Source organism: Erigeron canadensis, chromosome 9, assembly GCF_010389155.1.
Source record: "Erigeron canadensis isolate Cc75 chromosome 9, C_canadensis_v1, whole genome shotgun sequence".
NCBI lineage: Eukaryota > Viridiplantae > Streptophyta > Magnoliopsida > Asterales > Asteraceae > Erigeron > Erigeron canadensis.
This window is the reverse complement of record NC_057769.1, coordinates 27,486,751-27,502,522: the sequence shown is the minus strand read 5'-3', so window position 1 is coordinate 27,502,522 and position 15,772 is coordinate 27,486,751. Positions and strand designations below refer to the sequence as shown.

The 15,772-nt window shown below is 31.3% G+C and overlaps 2 protein-coding genes across 2 annotated transcripts in view; both read right to left on the bottom strand.

Moving 5' to 3' along the window:
- Positions 1–15,772, bottom strand: part of LOC122582551 (2-alkenal reductase (NADP(+)-dependent)-like) — a 36,816-nt gene that overhangs the window by 18,106 nt on the left and 2,938 nt on the right. The window contains exon 6 of the mRNA XM_043754956.1: positions 5,089–5,095. The gene's annotated coding sequence lies outside the window, so the exon portion shown is untranslated. The remainder of the gene's footprint in view (positions 1–5,088; positions 5,096–15,772) is intronic.
- LOC122582552 (2-alkenal reductase (NADP(+)-dependent)-like) lies at positions 257–3,247 on the bottom strand. The gene is made up of 5 exons (XM_043754957.1): positions 2,951–3,247; positions 2,062–2,242; positions 1,443–1,609; positions 1,222–1,304; positions 257–812 (listed from the first exon to the last, which is right to left on the bottom strand). Exons 1-5 carry the CDS (start codon positions 3,173–3,175, stop codon positions 434–436), a joined length of 1,035 nt encoding a protein of 344 aa, XP_043610892.1. The 5' UTR covers positions 3,176–3,247; the 3' UTR covers positions 257–433.

Below are 15,772 nucleotides of genomic sequence, written 5' to 3'. Positions count from 1 at the left end.
CATCATAAGTATATCTAATGCCACACTTTTTTCTGTAACCTTTTACGAAGGTGTTGCATTATTTAAAGAAATGTTGCATTTTCTAAGAAAGGTGTTGCATTAACTAAAAAAGAATGTTGCATTAGCTCTAATGCAACTGCAACATGAGCTAATGCAATACTTGTTTTTTTTTTTGTTTAAAACTTAATTGGTAAATGTCTTGATACAATAAATCATCATGTTTGTTTAAGACTTTATATGTAAAGAACGAGTCAAGTCACAAAAATACTGTTTTATTAATTATAAGTTACTAATATATTTTTTATTCAAACACATAGCAAACAACAACACTGAACAACACTTAATAAATACAAAAACAAACAGGCCCTCAAGCTTCAATCCATTTAGCAAATGCATACACACACCTCCTATCTACCAACATTTGCACGAGTCCTTATTCACGAGCCACGGCTACTACTTTCTTCCCAACATTTTTGCCCGCAAACATTCCAACTAAAGCTGCAGGTGCACTCTCAAGTCCCTCGGAAACGTCTTCTACGTTTTGTATAGTCCCATTTTTAATAAGGGGTAAAATCGTTTCATAATACTTTGGAAACAAGTCATAATGATCGTGCACAACAAACCCTTTCATGGTTAGACGTTTTGTGATCACAGACAACAGGTAACGCACCGGCTCCTCTTCAACAACGTTGTGCTGTGAGATCATCCCGATACCAGCAATACGCCCATATAAGCGCATATTTAAGAGTACCGCCTCCAACATCTTTCCCCCAACGTTTTCAAAGTAAACATCAATTCCTTTGGGACAGTACCTGACATATATATTATGTTAAAAAACAAGACATCTCAGAAACTAAACTGGCTAACGGTTGTTTGTCATTATGGAGACGGCAATATGAAACCATTAACTTCTGAATAGGGCAGATATGTAAAGTGAGTAAAAACAGAATTGAAATGGGTTACATAAGTCGCGCGAAACTAATGGTTTCAAGGTGTCCAAAAGTGTATTTTTTGATTTGTAAAAGTTAAAACCTTTTAATCATCTTACTCCAAAAGCAGAATTATGATTCAAATGACATACTAACTTTTTGTAAATACTTTTTACACTAGCTGTTTATAAATGATCTGGTCAATCTCAATCCAGCCCAACCCAAACCCATTTTGTATGTACCCCAGCTAGCTCAACCCACCCATTCTGCCACTAGATTCTCAAAAGCTAACCTCTTTAGAGCCGCATCTAGATCTTTCTCTTCCTTGTAGTTAAAAGCTTCATCAAACCCAAATTTGTTCTTCAATAGGTCAACCTTAGGTGATAAGATACAAATACAAAAACAACTATTTGTCAGATTTGCGACATCTTATGAAAATTAATATGGCAAAAAGCAGAAAAGAATTGGTCCTCTTTCATTACTGATTTCTTAATGACTGTAAAACAAATTTACCTTTTCTTTTGAACCAGCACTCCCGATAACATAGCAGCCTCTCGCCTTAGAAAACTGCCCAAGTAGCAGACCGACTGAACCTGCAGCCGCTGAAATATAGACATACTCTCCTTTCTTTGGAGAACAAATCTCATTGAATGCAACATAAGCAGTAATACCGGTCATACCTATTAACAATCCAAAAGAAGAAAAAAAAATCAAGTTATGTAACATAAATCACCTTCTTCTAAAATATACTCCTAATCAATGGCGGAAGATCATTAGGACCAGAAGGGGTTCTAGTCTCCGTAGAATTTTGGGCTATAACTAGCAATAATTTAATATTTGAGGGTAAAATTTTTTTAATGTGTATTTACCCCATCAAAAATTAAAAAACAAAATATCATATTTAAAAAACAAAATTATTTTTTTTACCCCTCCTGTAATAATGGTCAAGTTCCGCCGGGCTATACTTGCCATGATAATTAACATGTTGTGGACTTGAACTACTATAAGATAGAAGATCTGATAGATAGCTAACCGATACAAAAGTAACCAACTTTAAGTGAGTTGATGAGTTTTCACATCGATCTATACATACAGATAGATATATATGCACAATATCAATCAGAAAACATACCAAGAATTCCTGTATAATAGGAAAGAGGGACATCATTATCTTCAATCTTAAATAAATCAGTCTCAGGATCATTAATAATGCTGTATTCCTCCCATCCAACTAGTCCCCAAACGAAGTCCCCTTTCTTGAATTTTGAATGCCCCGATTCGAGGACTTTCGCAACTCCATATCCCTTTAAAGGCTGTCAAATTAATAAGAGAGATAATAACATCAGCTGATCGAACTAGTACGTACACTTCAATTTTTCAAATACTATATAACTTCATAGAAGAAAATCTACTTTCAAAGAAACAGTCATAACACCTTCAGCTTCAGCAAAATCCATAAGAGGTCATTTTCTACCATTTAGGTAGAACCTGAAACCAGCCTCTCTACCTTAGTAAAAATAAGGTCTGCTTACATCGTCACCTCCCCACAGTCAAGGTACCGGGGGCTCAAAATCCGCGAAAAGCAGAACTAAGCAGTTTCTTTCTCAGTTTTAAAAATTGAAAAAGAAAAAGAAAAAAAATACTAAAAGGGAAAGATATATATAGATACACAAGGTAAGGTTCATCTGAGAAGCTTTTATATATATAAAACAATATTAAGTATAACTTGATCCGTTCATATGTGAACAACTGTTCATATCTAAACAAATTTGTTCACATGTATCATACAGAATTAAAAATCAAGTTATTATTTAAAGCTTATCATAATTTTTTCGATTCAAATAGTTCTCACATGAAACTTTTAATACTAAGTATAACTTGATCAGTTTACATGTGAACAACTGTTCAAGAAAACAAATTTGTTCACGTATATCATTCAGAATTAAAAATCAAGTTATAATTTAAAACTTCACATAAAACTTTTCCTATATATATATATAAATAAAGAGAAAGATACATACAGAACCAGGAGTAAAGGAAGGCACAAAATTGTCTTCAGAGTAGGACATCTGGCTACGCATGTAAGGATCAATAGACAAGTAAAGAAGCTTAACAAGAACACCATTTGATCCCTGTGGGAGTTTGAGTTCGATTGTGTCAGATTTGAGGATCATGTCTGATTCTTTTGTCTGCCCAACAACATAATCTTTTAATAATACCCTTTTGTTGCTCACTACTTGTGCCATTTTTTGTATGTGGGTGTGTATTTTGGTTGGTAATTATAAGTTGTTTTAATTTTGTTGAAATTGAAATGGATAGTAAACAACACCGATAGTCGAATTTATATATGTTTTTGACACGTGTGTGAAATGTGATGGCCGTGTGGTTGAATACAGAACCGAACCTTCTACGACTGCATACATCGATAGAGAAATCCAATTTTATATACTGAACTACGTACGTACGTGAGAGACATAATAAATAAAAAAAATGGGTGTCCACATTACCGATGGGAAAGTTCTAGATATGAATTATTTTTAACATTGGTGACGCAACCAACGGTGATTGCTTACTATTTTCTAGAACTACTACTGTAATATATATTGTTAACTAGATATAAATTAATTGCCTTTTTTTATATTAATTAACTTATACGAGTAGTTAATAAAAATTCAAAAGGTATATTGCATTGTTGTAGGAATTTAGGATAATATATGAATTAACCGTATCCTTTATACATTAATTTACTTATAATAATAAACTAGTTAATTGTCCTGGGTTAAATCCGGGTATTTTTAAACAAGTTTCGTAAATACATGTTTATTATCATAATAAAACATAAAAAAAAAACGTAAGTAAAAATGCATATATTTTAAAGGCAAGTAAACAATGTTATTATACATTAGGTTTATTTTACATTAGGCTTAAAAGATTGAAAAACTTTCAAATGAAGGGACTAAAAATTTAAATTCAAAAGATGATGTCATAAATTAATTATATAAAAAATAAATAATTAACAAGAAAAAGTCTAATGATGTCAAATAAGATTTTTTTTAAAAACATATTATGTCATCACAATCTTACTTTATTTATATAAGAGATATTTAGAAAATATAATGCAGAATTGTTAGAATATTTGTACATCCCAAATGTTGTTAAAAAAAATAAAAATAAGAAAAAAACACTCAATCCTTTTTGTGTTGACCATTGACTAGACCATTAGCCGAATGTCTATTTCCATTAAGTTATGTCTCTTTTTTAAACGACTTCTTTTTTAAACGACAAACTATTCTACTTATACTTGTTAAGTTACATGCCTTAAACGTGTTACGGAGTAAATGATTAACGTATCGTAAGTTGAATGTAACATGTGATTAAAAGTTATGTGTCTATGATGAAGATTTTGTTGAATTTTAAATGAAATTGAACGTTAGAAGCGGTTATTAATACCATTTTTTTAGCAAAGCAAAGTTGACCATATATTTTTGTCAATTTACAAACCTCCTTGACACCCCCCTCTCCCACTTTACTCATTTAAATCTTCTTCATTCCTCCATATTTTTTTTTTAACTCAATCTTTTTCCCTCTTACATGTTTCTACAATATCACTTTCTCTCTTTCATAAAGATTCAACAAATGAATCCACAAAAAAAAAAATATCAAGAAAAACTCGAACCAAGCTTTACACACCATATATTTGTTTTATTAAATACATAATGAAAAGGTTTAATTGAATATAGTCATAAGACTATAGTTAAGGTATATAAAATAGTTATACATTCATCATAAAGTTTAAAGAGATAATATTTTCATGCGCGTTAATTACCTCCATAAAAGTTGTATTTAGTATTTTATTTTAATAATTTATTTAAAACAGACATTTGGTATAATTGTTAGATTTGGAGAAACAAAAGTTTAAGTATCCTCCAGAAAAACTAAGCTGGCCCATCACCACAACCAAAAGTCCAAAACTCGGTGGAGGTTTAAAAAAGAGAGAAAAAAAATATAAAAGCTATCGAAAGGGGACAAACAAATCCTCGAAATCCAAATTATATTATATATATATCTATACTACTTATTAAAGAAAATACCCCCATGTTGAAAGTTACATGGGAAAATGTCTAAAATGTCCTCCCATGTAATATTTACATCAATCAACGTCTCATCTACCACAAATAGTCGCATCTACCACCACATCATCGCCGCCACGACTACCGCAGCATTGCGCGGGTAACGTGCTAGTATGTATATATATATATATATATATATGAGATACAATTATTACTTTATTTTACTATTATCTTTCAAAAAAAAAAATTTACTTTTACTTTTCTTATTACTAGATTATTAGGGGCATGTCATTGGTTGGGACACTTTTTATCCCACTACTCACTTTCAACCAATCATCTTATGCCATCTTATTTTCACCACTCACCCAACACTCACTCACCACTCATCGAAATTTGTTGGCATCCGACCACTCACTTCCTTTTTTAATTCTATTTAAAAATAAACATTAAATAATAATCAAATATAAAACATACAATAAACCTTAAATAGAAACCTAAACATATGACATAAAAGTTCATTTTCAAATAGAAACCTACAAAGTACACGGCCACCCGCATTTTGCACATATCTCACGTTTGTGGGCGATGATTAAATTTCTGAATGCCGGGTCGGTGAGATGCTTGTGTAGATCCATAACAAACTTCATGTCACGGTTAAACTCTTCCCCTTCTAGAAACCTGAAATACTCGTCATCCTTTTTCTTTTGTACCTTAACTCGCTCCTTCGGTAGACTAACTTTCTCGGTTCTATGGCTCGATAAGGTATCACGGCATGAACTGCGGCTTGAACTAGACCGCCATACACATACCCACGGCCACCACGAGTCGTTCTCATAGAACGCTTGTTTTGTCTTGGATCCATTTGCTAGGTGTATGTGAAAGAAATAGAGGGAAAAAACTTAATTTTGTAGGTTGAAAGAAAGAAGGAAATGAAGAGAAATATATGTAAAAGAAGAGATGAGGAAGAACAAATCAAAAACAAATACAACAACTAGCCAACGGCTAGTAAACTTGACCGTTTACATGCCTCGATTTTGCAGCTTTGGAAGTTGAGTTGTGTGGTCTGACCACGCAAGAGCTCCCCACCACGCGTGGAATTTTGAAGGCGGCAGTGTTGAGTGGTGGCACCGCTCTCACCACTCATTGATATTCCACCCGTTGCCATCGCCCTTACATGTATATATAATTAACTAGGAAATTCAACATCCTGCGACGCGAGACCTTCATTATTGTGTTGATAAGATTTCATTATGTTAGTATTATTGCGATGAATTTATAAACGCCTAATTAAATCTCTTATGTATGATAGGTATGCTCAAACATTTATCATATCAAATATATATATCTTTAAGGTCAAACATTATGATGTGTTATACCTTTAAGCTTGTATTTTACTATTTATATTTGAAAATTTTATTGGTTGTACATTAAGTTTTAATTAAGAATTTAACTGTACATTAAGCTTTTAATTTTAAATTAAAAAAAATTATATCATGATTTTACTTTAAGCTTTCAAGCTTGTAGTTTACTATACACAAACATTTCTTTTAATAAAGTATATAATATACTCTTAATGTCCGTACGGTATACGGATTATATAATATATATACCCCTCATAAAGCATGAAATATCATATTTACCCAAAACTTGCTTTAAGACCATTGTACATCATTTATTAAAAACTTGTAAATTGAGTATATATGATATTAGGGTTTATGAAGCGGATATATGATATTTGCTCTTATATAATATATATGGCTATTAGACAAGGTTGGGGAATTCGTGACTCGAGATCAGATCGGGTCAAAAAAACAAAAAACAAAAGAAAAAATTTGACCAAAGTTAACCCGAGTTTTGACCCAATCCGGCCGATTCTTGACCGATTCCGCCAACTTTTGACCAATTCCGGTAAGTTTGACCGAGTTTTACAAGCGACTAAGTTGGAGTTTTCACTCGATTCCATCCAACTCGACTCGTTTAACCCACGATTCCGATTCTGATTTTGAGTTCCCGGCTGAGTCGACTGAGTTTTACAACACTACTATTAGATACCTAACTTTGGAAACAAATCTTTTCACATGTTATATGAAACTCCACGAATTGTATAATATAAATTTGTCTAATTAGATGTTTAAAACTTAGCATATATATATTATCTTTTAAGATAGTTGTTTTCCGTATTAATATATTAGTTGTTAACATTATTAAATTTTTATAAATCATATATATGGAAACTTAGTATAATAATAATAAAATAAATAATGATATATATATATATATATATATATTAAATCTAAAGATTAGTATTTGATTACAATTAGGTAATTATGAATTCAAAATCTTTTTTACTTACACCAAAGTGACACATGTCGTGCAAGGAATACGCCAAGTGTCGATCAAAAATTTTATTTTTATATTAAATCTAAAGAAAAGTTAGTATTTGATTACAATTAGGTAATTAATGAGGAATCTTTTTTTAATTACACCAAAAGTGACACATGTCGTGCAAAGAATACACCAAGTGTCGATAAAAAAAATACATAGTCCTATTTTAGTATATTGGTAGATAATGTTAAATTTTTTTAATATCATAAGTTTATAAGTATTTGATCAGGTGAGAATTGAAACCACTAACAAACAAGAAGTTAGATTGGTGGTCATTGATATTCCGGTTAAAAGTGACCGGGTCATTGGAAAATGGATAAATCATTTATTAGAGATATCGCTAAGTAATGTCTCCGTTTGTTTGGATGTTTTTCATGCATCCGAATATGTTTGCATAATCATTGTGCATGTGCTTTAATGTTTTGCCCGAATCTTTGATATATATTAAAACGAAACCCTTAATTCAAAATTAGAAAACAAGGACCATTGATTGAATTTCATCTTTTAATTTATACCATTGGATCATTTTAATGACATCATCATTGACTAAAAAATTAGTCAATAACACTTTTGGTCATCATATATTTAGTAGTGTCGGTGACGGGTGGTGATAGCATCGACAATTGGTGTCGAGTGGTGTAACCGTGTGTAACACACAAGGCGGAATCATGAGGGTTACATACTAAGCACAACACGGCATGAAAATTAAGTACAAACAATCTAAATGCATTAAAAGGGATTGGACAATCCAAACAATTCAATCAATTACAAATACCGGGATCCTACAAAAATGCATGAGGAGCACGTCCATCAAACGTTTACAAATAGTTCAGAATATGGTAAATGATCCTAAGCATGACCCATAAACGGGAAACTATGAATCACGGATCCATGAAGTCCAAATCTAAGTCCAATCCTAGCATAATCAAGCAAGAAATCATCCAATACGTCTTTGATTTACCTGTTCACTTGAAAATTGTACTAAAACGTGTCAACATAAATATGGTGAGTTCGTAGGTTTAAGTAGAGAAAATCAAGTGTCGGGATATCAACCTTTAACGATATATGGGGATTAGAATACCTAATCACGTCCAAGGAAACCCTAAAAGGTTCCACGTTATAACAAGTCAACACAAGTCAATATCAACGTCCAATAATCGTCCATATATATATAATATCGTCCATAAGTAGGTTAAACAACCCGTATACACGGTTATGATCATGTCGGGTGTGGATTCGTCAATCCACCGTCCAAGTCTTACATATATATAATAAACGTCCATTAGATAATATCGTCATAATATTAATGATCATACCGGGTGTGGATTCGTCAATCCACCGTCCATGTCTTATATTATATAATAAACGTTCATAATATAATATACAATAACATCCTTCATCACATATAAACGTTAATAACGCGTATCACAAGTAAACAATTTGATAACTAACGTTTCGTCCGTATCATAATCAATTGTATCAACTGACAAACGTTTAAACGAACAAGTACATTTTCCACCCTAAAAATAAATAAACGTATGGGCTACGAGACTCACCTTTGCCTTGAACGTCGAGTTATAATTACTTTACAAGTATTCAACGGGCCTTAAATGTCCCGAAATCTTCAAGGTTCACGACCTATATTTACGTTCATACAATTCGTATATTAATATAAATATGCTTATTTATAATCACCTTTGTATATATGTGTATATATATATATATACATGTAGAGCTTAATTCTTGACCAATATTATATAGTTTAGGGTTTTCCCCACACCACCCCCATTGGATACGACCCCAACAGAGACGAAGAGGACCCCACAAGAGAAAACTCAAAGCAAGAAGGAAGGAAGGAAGGAATGTTAGGAAGAAATCTGGAAAAACATGAAATCCCCACCACGGTAGGTGGTGGCGACTAGTTACGGTGGGCTGAAGTTGGAGGAGCGTAAGGGATGGTTAGCATAGCGTAAGAGGCGGTGGCTGGTCATGGCCTAGCGTAAGTACGGTGGTACCCCTGTAAGTTACGGTGGCCTCTAACTAGGCTCTTTGGCGTCTAGTTTGAAGAAAAGCGGCGTAGAAAGTGTATTCGGAGCGTAAGGTCCAATTGACAGATGCAGCTAACCGTAAGCTACGGTTAAATGACCGTAGCAGACGCCAACAGAGCACAACCAGCGTAAAGGGCGCCAGAAATGACGTAAGGGGTGGTGGTCAGGAAGAGGGCAGAAATCTGGGCAACCATTTAAAGAACAAATTGGGTAAAAATAGTTGACCAAAAAGTCAACTCGATCCATTTATCCAGAAAACCCTAATTTTGGTTAGGAAATCGATCTGGGGATGATTCAAAAACGTTTTTGGGTAGTAATAGTCGAGATGGATGTAGTTTAACTCAAACCCCTTTACAAATCCGGCTTTAAATCATGATTTTATGTTAAATATTAGTTTTGACCTAATTTAATAGTTATAAACCCTAATTTCGATTAAATTGGGTTTAATCCGACTTTAGTATAAAGGTTGCTTATCTTAAACTAACAACATGATTACAAACACTTTCCACTATAAAAATTCGATCCATATCACCAATTGGGTATAAAACCCGGTTTTTGACCCATTTTACCCATATAAACCCTAATTCCGATCCATACCTGATTTTAACATGAAAAAAAACCCATGGGCACTTAAATATGACTAGAAGTATGTTTGTAAACATAAAATAATGAATTTGAGACAAGTCTAACTTACCAAATCCTTCCAACAAGCTCCAAATCCGAATTTTAGCTAAAAACCAAGTTTTCTTGCACTTTAAACCTCCAATTTTCGATATGATGATTAAATGATGATAAAGATGAAGAATTTATGACTAATCTAGCTTGAAACACATTAAATGTGATGAAGATTTAGAGAGAGATGCAAGAGAGTGTGGGTGGAAGCATTTAGTGAGGGAGAGAAGGATAGAATGAATGAATGGCATGGAAGTCTTAGATTGGGTGTTTGGATAGGGTTAGGTCATTAGGTGGTTCATGGGTTATGGGTCGACCCATGGATCACCCGAATACATTTCTAGTTGATTAATAATTCGTCTTAAATCGCACAATCGTCCATTAAGTCTCGTCTAATGTATGACACGTTTATTAAGTCGTCAAATAAAGCTTGAAGTAAATCGACTAACTAAATTGGTTAGCCATTAACACGAACAAGTCAACGAGTCAAGAAATTGGAATTCCATAAATCATGAAATTAATATTGCATTTAGCCACGTTTAAACACGTCAACGTACAAGTCAAATAAGTCAAAATTGGCAAATGTTACACCGTGTAAGTTGATGTAATAGTGGAAATATTTTAGAAGATAAGGACTTAGAGTGTAAACTATCAAGATAAGGGTTTAAAGTGTGAATTAAATCATTAATGACAAATTTGGTAATCTTTAATAACCCTTTTCATGAGGGTGTTTATTAATGGTAATTTAGTATTTTGCATCTAACTATTTTCTAACACTTTCTAAAAATAGAAGGTTGATAATTATTATAAAGGAACATAAATAATGGTGAAATACATTTATTAGAATATATGTGTTCCATGCATATATTTAAGTTTATGGCTGAAAACATTATTTGTTAACATTTTTCATTGACAATGAACATTGTATTATAATTGTAGTTCAAAAGTTTGTAAATATTAATTTAGATGTTAATCGTTTTCATATATTCAAAGTTTTTTAATGTAAAAAATAATGTATAAATCTCGCGTGTTACGCGGGTAATAAGCTAATTAATTTAGTCATTCACTTAGTTTCAAACAATTTATTATCTATTTATTTATTACATGTTGTGTTAATCTAACTTAAAATTATACATAGTATCTTTACGATTTTCATACAATTATTTTTTTGATACATAGTTGTGACAGTTTACTACAAATTTCCTATTTGTATTTTTAGTTCTTTATTAACTTAAAATTTGTTGAGCAATAATTGAAAAGTTACGAGAGTTTATAAATCGTATCGGCGTAATCTAGTGTGTGTATGTCATATTATATTATGATATATGATATTATTTGGTTATTTAATCCAGTTTGACCAATCGAATCGCAACCATTGAACTGGTAAGAAAATTGGTTTAACATACGATCCGGTTTTCAAAACATTGATTGAAATATAATAAGAGTATTAATGATGTATAATTAAATGTTTATAACCAATATTTGTTATGTTATACGATAAAATTTTTATACAAAGTCACAATTTAATAAAAATGTATTTCATTAAAAATGAAATTTTATTTAAGAAAAATCAAAAGTTGATTTAAAAATGGAAATAATGTAAAATTTATGAATAATTAGTTTTCATGATTATATAACTAAATGACATTAATTATTAATGTCTTACAAATTTAAATAAAGAAATAATTATCATTTAAAATTATTAAAATTAAAAAAGTATATGATATCATTGTTTGATCTAATGTTTCTAATTTAATTTAATGTTATATTACATATATTACATTACTTTATATTATTATTATTATTATTATTATTATTATTATTGATATTATTATTATTGTACATTATTATCTTTATCTTTATCAAGAGAAAAGTGTGTCGACAAGTAAGCATTTGTCGTTTTGTGCATATTTTTATTTTCATTTCGCTTTCTTTCGATTACTATTTCTTTCGGATTTTTCTTTGTTTCAGAGACCCCAGCATAAATAGACTTTATTTCTAACAGAAATATGAGTCTTTTTTCGTGAATTCAACTCAACAGGTAGATGCTTACTTTAGTTTATTCCATTAGTTCAGATTTGACTTTCAAACTAATAAGTTTGTGGGCTTTTTTCCCTAAATATCGGTAACAAAAGTTCTGAACTTAACGAGTGAAGTGTTCTGCTAAAGTGTTTAATTGTATTGTTTAATGTTTATTATTCCTTAATAGTCGATTCTCGACAACTGTTAAAAAAGAGAAGTATAATTCTTTACATTTATCTTTCTCATACGTAACCTTTTATAAGAAATTTAATTTCTTTTATACGTATTCTAAGTTTGTTTTGTTTCGAAAAGAAGTCATTTTAGTTTCAGATACAGATAATTTTCTACATCCAACTTTTCATAACTTTCCTTTCACGAAATTAGATATTGCTGTTTAGTTTTTTTTTTTTTATAACATTTTCTGACTTTATTAATCTTTTGCAATACGTTTTTTTATCTTTGTTTTCATAATAGTCTCAAGTTTCATAATATTATCGTTGTTGTTTAGTTGGTCACTTGTAGGGATGGTTTTGGGTACGGAACCGTACCGAAACCGACTAAAACCGATACCGAAAGTAGCCCAAAATGAGAACTGAATACAGTACCGATTACATAGGTACTGTACCGATTCGGTACACGGTACAGTACCGGTTTGCGTTTTTCGGTGTTGTCCTGTATGATACCGAATTTTCCCAATCTTCGAGTATGATAAGAAGTTTGATAGTGTTTCTTTGCTGGCATGTAATCCTCTTACTTAAATATGCTTTCTGATTATATAGTCTAGGACCTAAATGTTAATCAAGTGCAATGTTTTAGGATTCTACTGAAAGATGTTCAGAAATACTCCCTCCGTCCCATCAAAAGTGTCCTAATTTGAATTTCTAAAGTCTTTTTTTATAAACTTTGACCACAAATATATATTTTTGTGTTATATAAAATTTGATGAAAGTTATACCAATGAAAACACGTCTAAAACACAATCAATTCATATAACTTTCATCAAGTATTATAGAGCACAAACAAAATCATTTAAGGTCAAAGTTAGAAAAGTTAGACTTTGAAAATTCGAAATGTGACACTTTCAATGGGACGGAGGGAGTAAGATAAGAAGTCACGAAGCTTTTGTATGTATGTCGGCTTAATAGTTATGTGTGTTTAGGCATAGGCCTAAGGCCCACCAATAACAAATGTTCCCAAATTTTCAATAGTTTAACATATAACTACACGATTACAACTAGATTTTTCTAAAAGTTAATAATTTTTATAGTTAGGGCTTGAAAACATTTTATTTGTTCGAACACAAAAATTAATACTTATTTATAAGTATACATATTGTGTTGTCCCATGCCTACCAAATGTCTTTGGAAAACGTTTTCAGTACACAATTTGATTTCTCCTGTACCGAAACTGTAAACATCTCAAACTAAATACCGATATCAAATCCCCATCGGGCATCGATATCGATTTTCAAAACTGGTACCGGTACAGTATCGGTATTTTGGTACTGTTGCTCATCCCTAGTCACTGACATCGGGGAAATATCACTTCTTTAATCAGAGGGAGATTGATATTATGTTTTGACCTGATTAATTGTAATGTTTGTAAAACGTAAATAATTCAAAAAAGTGTTAAAATGAAAAAGTGATTATTTGCTATGAAAGTGTAGATTTTAAGAAGCATGTACATATATGTTTTTTTATAACGCAATTTTAAAAACATAAAATTTATTTTCAAAACGTAACAACAAACACCCATTTATCATTACTACCACACGTTTGATATTTTCAAAATAAAATGTGATTATGAAATAACGAGTATTTGATTTTCAAACGAGGTTTAACGGATATTGCTGATCTTGCACGCTATGAGCATCATCAGAGCATGCATGTGCTTTGCCTAGTTTAAGCCTATGCCAGATTTGGCTTGAACTTGTATAGTATGAATTGTACAATATAATATTTAATACAAACGTGACAGATTAGTTAAGATTTAGAAATACTACAGGATAGGATTCTTATCATCAATAGAAGTACTCGATTGATTTATTAATCAAACTTATTAAAATAAAACATTAAAGTACGCATTTGTTTGTGGGAAGTGATACCACTTTATTTAATAAATCTATCATACTGTACACATTTCATAACATGTTGTACAAATATTTAATGCATAATTATGAAAGATTTACTAAATTATATGGTACGAATATTATTTCGCTTTGTTTATTGGTCCTCTCAAGTCTCATCAATATAGTTGTTTCCAACCTTTTTGGGTCAATACTTTATTAACAGTGAAGAGTCAAGACTATCTACTAATACAACAATACTCTTCCAAATGGTCATGGAAACATTACATGAAAACATCAGGTTGTCCACTTTTTTAGCACCCATCTCCGCACAAGCAACATGAAACATCATCAAAGTAACAGGCTCAAGTTTGCAGTGCCATCATAGTAGCTATCCGATCAATAACAACCCGCTTAATGAAAATATTACATTTCTTCGTACCCATTTAGACAACTTAAAAACATATAAATCACTAACATTTACCTCCTTAAAAATTCTTTAACTGCCATAAGTCCATAACGGAAAGAAAATTCTTTAAACAACTTGGCAAAAATACATTTTACTATATATTTTAGTGACTAAACACTTCTCTACATCTTAAAGTGTACTCTTTTTTTGTGGACAATAATTAATAATGGTATGAAAGAAGCACTAGATAACGTGGTACAATAATGCTTAAAACGTGCAGAAAACAGTGTCAACGATCGTATATAGATATATGGTTGACATTGGCAGGGGTAAGATCCGCCATATCCTATTTCTTTAAACGAGTATAACTTTTTTGAAATGGAGTGTCTCGTAAAAATAAATATATCATAAACTTTTTTGAGTGACGCTAGAGTTATAAATAGATTACAAATAAAACTTTACAAATTTAGGTGTCCCGATAAAATTTAGGGGAAAACATAAAAGAGAAAATAGACTTTAATTTTTTGTTTGTAATTTGTTTGTATGTTTAGCATTTCTTATTTTTTTTAGCTTGTTTTTTATGGCTTTTGATTTTTATTTTTTTTTAATTTTTCCCTTGACTTTTTTCTTTCTTTTCATTTCTGACCTTATATATAACATATAAAACTTAATTCATAAAACAGGAGAAAAGTAAAATACAAAACTTGTAGACTTTCGTCAATTTTGGTTTTTTTAATTGCATGCGATGGAGTTGGTATGGATGAGATATCATGTCGTCTATATCATTTTGAGAATACATTATTACGTTTTATGTCAAATAGGCATCTTTTTTTAATACACTGATGCACCTTTTTATCAAACTTGGTTAAATGTCACTAAATCGCATTTTTTTAAGTTACTTTAACATATATACCCATACTACTATAGTAGAATGATATTCGTGTAATGCGACGATAATGACAGTAACGACAATCTGGTTTTGGCGGTCACTGGTAGCAATGTCGACGACTATTGATGGCGGTGATGAATGGTGTAGGTTGATGAAAATATTAATTGATGTAAAAGTGAGAATGGAAATATCTCAAAAGGTAAACTGGTTCATATAAGACCGGGATGGTTACTATGCCAATACCTATGACATGATGTGTTTGTAAGAAACTTAATCTGTAAAG